General features: G+C 40.2%; 1 protein-coding gene across 1 annotated transcript in view; it reads left to right on the top strand.

The window, feature by feature from the left end:
• LOC107089091 (inositol 1,4,5-trisphosphate receptor-interacting protein-like) overlaps window positions 1-2,867 on the top strand; it is a 4,478-nt gene extending 1,611 nt beyond the window's left edge. The window contains exon 2 of the mRNA XM_015381650.1: window positions 122-2,867. Coding sequence (XP_015237136.1) covers window positions 134-1,993 — 1,860 coding nt within the window. The 5' untranslated portion in view covers window positions 122-133 and the 3' untranslated portion in view covers window positions 1,994-2,867. The remainder of the gene's footprint in view (window positions 1-121) is intronic.
• Window positions 2,868-2,997: the final 130 nt, after the last annotated feature.

Below are 2,997 nucleotides of genomic sequence, written 5' to 3'. Positions count from 1 at the left end.
AACGTCCACACAAAATATCTATTTTTGTAATAAAAAGTTTGAGGGGAATGAATACTTTGCAATGTCCTATAAGTTCTGTATTTGAATATTAACTGAACACGGCCTGACAATTTCTTCACAGAGAATACAGACGATGGAGGGAACTCTGCTGCGAGTGTTTCTGGTGGCTGCAGGTCTTCTTCTGTGTCCCAGGGACAATCCTGGGGTGGAGGAATGGGATGATGCAGTCAACATTGATTTGCAAAGGCACAACGACATGCAGCTGAAAGGAGAAGGGAAACTAGATCAAACATCATCAGAGAGCTCCAAACTAACAGGGCCTGTTGGTGATATAAATAACAATTCTGAGACACGGAATCAGTCTGAGCAACATGAAACAGATAAAACGTTGGACTCAGATGTCGCTGTTGGTGAAAAAGACACAAAAAGTGACAGTTTTAATATTAAAATACAGCAGGGAGACATTAAAAGTAAATCTGATACCATCCAGCCCTCTGAAGACATTAACAGCCATGAAGAAGGAGAAGATATATCAGAGCAAGACAGTCTGCATGAACGTGATGTGAAGCCAGAAGAAGCGATGACTGGCTCAAAAGAAGAAGAATCACCTGCTTCAAATCTCTACAGCAAAACAGAAAATGAAACCTCAGAAAAGGATGTTGCCGAATGGGAGAGTGATTATCTGTGGTACATCTGGAACACATTCTCCATCATTTCTGTTATGCGCTTCTTTCGGAAATACCTGCAGAGAAATGTCCAAACAGATCTGGAAGGGACCAGGATCTACCCCTGCAGACCTTCTAAAGTACCACTACCTGATGTTGAAACTTTGCAGAACTTCTATGTTAAATTTGTTCAGGCCTCCACTGAGAAAATGTTAATGGAAAAGGACTTTTTAGAAGGATTTGCACATGACCTCTTCGAAACCATGAGGAGCATTTGTGACAATGATGGCAGTATGGGGATTGAGGACTTTAAGATGATTAATGAGCATGACATCATTGTTTATTTCACTCCACTGGATCCATATAGCTTCTGCTGTGCGCTCAGGAATAACCTTGTGAGTGACCCGCTGTTTGACATGCAAGTCTGTGGTCAAATAAAACTGCTAAAAAAAGAGAAAATCCTAAATGGCTGCCCCTGCCAGTCCGCCAATGCAGATGACATGGTTTGCCTGTTACACTCGGAGAGTGACAAAGTAAAAACCAAATTGACAGATGCTTTTGATGGACCTCTGTGCTCTAAGAACACTCCTTTCCTCTCACAGACGAAGGTCACCAGGTGGTTTCAGGCCACAATCAAACAAGCCTGGGCACAGATCTCACATAAATATGAGTTTGAGCTCAGCATCCGCTATGTCGAGGCTCCCGGCGCTCTGGTGATTCGGTTTAGGTCGGGGAGGAAGATTTACTTCAGTTTGAAACCAGTGGTTAAATTCAACAATGAAGCTCATTTTTGCATCATGCCCTGGTCCTCCAGTAAAGGGGATACTTTTTGGCCACTCTCTCTATATATCTACGAAGACCGCCTACTGGAACATCTCGCTAAGAGACTCCCTGTAAACTCCTGTCATAATCAAACCCTTGAAATTGCCTTCTTCCTTCATAGGAGACAGAAAGTACTGACAGGAAAGACTGCCCTGAAGGACTTCCACTTCAAAACTGCATTGATACACCTTCTGTTGACCAAAAAACCATCACAGTGGCAACCAAACTTTGCTACTTGTAGGCTGCAAGACCTGCTGAGCCTTGTGGAAGAAAGTCTTAAGAGGAAGCACCTGCCCCAAGTTCTGATTGGCAACCCTTTGGCTCAGGTGATAGAATTGCCAAAAGAAATCTCCAAAGCAAAGCCAGTGAACCTGTTTCATCTCTTCAAGGAGGATGACTGTGTGTATAAAAATGCTGTCATGCATTTTCAGGAGATGATTAAAAATGCACACATGCTGATACATGAATACGTTGCACAACCTACAAGCAGCACCAAATCCATTTAAAATGTTGTGCAGTTAGTCCATCAATCTTCTTCCACTTCATCTCCAGTATTCTATGGTCAAAATAATGGGTACACATTGGAGAGGTTGCTACTCCATTGTTGGGCCAAACAGAGATACAAAGCAAATTTGACAGAAAGGCCAGTCTGAAATTTGAGGATATTTCGCTTCTCATCCAGGAAGCGTTTTCAATTCAAAATGTCAGGAATGGGATGTCAGGATGGGAAGCGAAACATCTTCAAACTTGGAAACCAAGTATAGTGGATTTTTTTTTTTTGGAATGCCTATGACTTTGATGACTGAGAACCTCCACCAGCATAGGTGGTGCAACATTTATCCGGTAGTTCATACAAACATTTTTGTAAGACAATCTATCTCAGTTTTGAAAAACAAACACAAACTGTTTAGTAGCATGCAGCCTGTTGCTGATTTATGCTCAATAACAGCTGAAGCTCTCTCCTGGAAAACAAAGACACCCATACTAAATTTCAGGACCATCTTGGAGTCACCACTGAGGAATTTGGATTGTGCAGTCAGACTTCCACTTTTGTCATTTGTCTCAAACAAATAAATTCATTTTAATCAATATAAATACTCTTGATAACGAAAGACTGTCTGTCGTTTAGTCGGTGTCTCGGTGGGCTGCAACAAAGCAAATTTTTTTTTAATGTATTTTATTTTTTCATCATTTGTTTTGTCATATCTGCTGGCTTCAAAGCACAGTGCATTTCCAAATTTTATTTCCTGATTCTGCAAAAAAAAGTCATAGAGACTGGTCCAGAGGGATTTAAGAAAAAAGTCTGATAAATGTTTGCAACTGTGTTAAAATGTAAACTAGAAAATTTGTAAATAGTATATATAACTAAGATAAACCCCAATGTAGTTGCATGTTAATAAAATGTTTTACCAATGGATTTGTTTAACTTTTCTTCACCCTATTTAAATGTAAGAAAGATGCTTTTACCTGTTGTTAAAATGTATCCACCTTTTGGAAGTTATGAATTTAG

Source organism: Cyprinodon variegatus, unplaced genomic scaffold (genome assembly GCF_000732505.1).
Source record: "Cyprinodon variegatus isolate N-32 unplaced genomic scaffold, C_variegatus-1.0 Scaffold238, whole genome shotgun sequence".
NCBI classification, from domain to species: domain Eukaryota; kingdom Metazoa; phylum Chordata; class Actinopteri; order Cyprinodontiformes; family Cyprinodontidae; genus Cyprinodon; species Cyprinodon variegatus.
The sequence above is the reverse complement of the archived record's forward strand: the minus strand, read 5'-3'. Positions and strand labels throughout refer to the sequence as shown.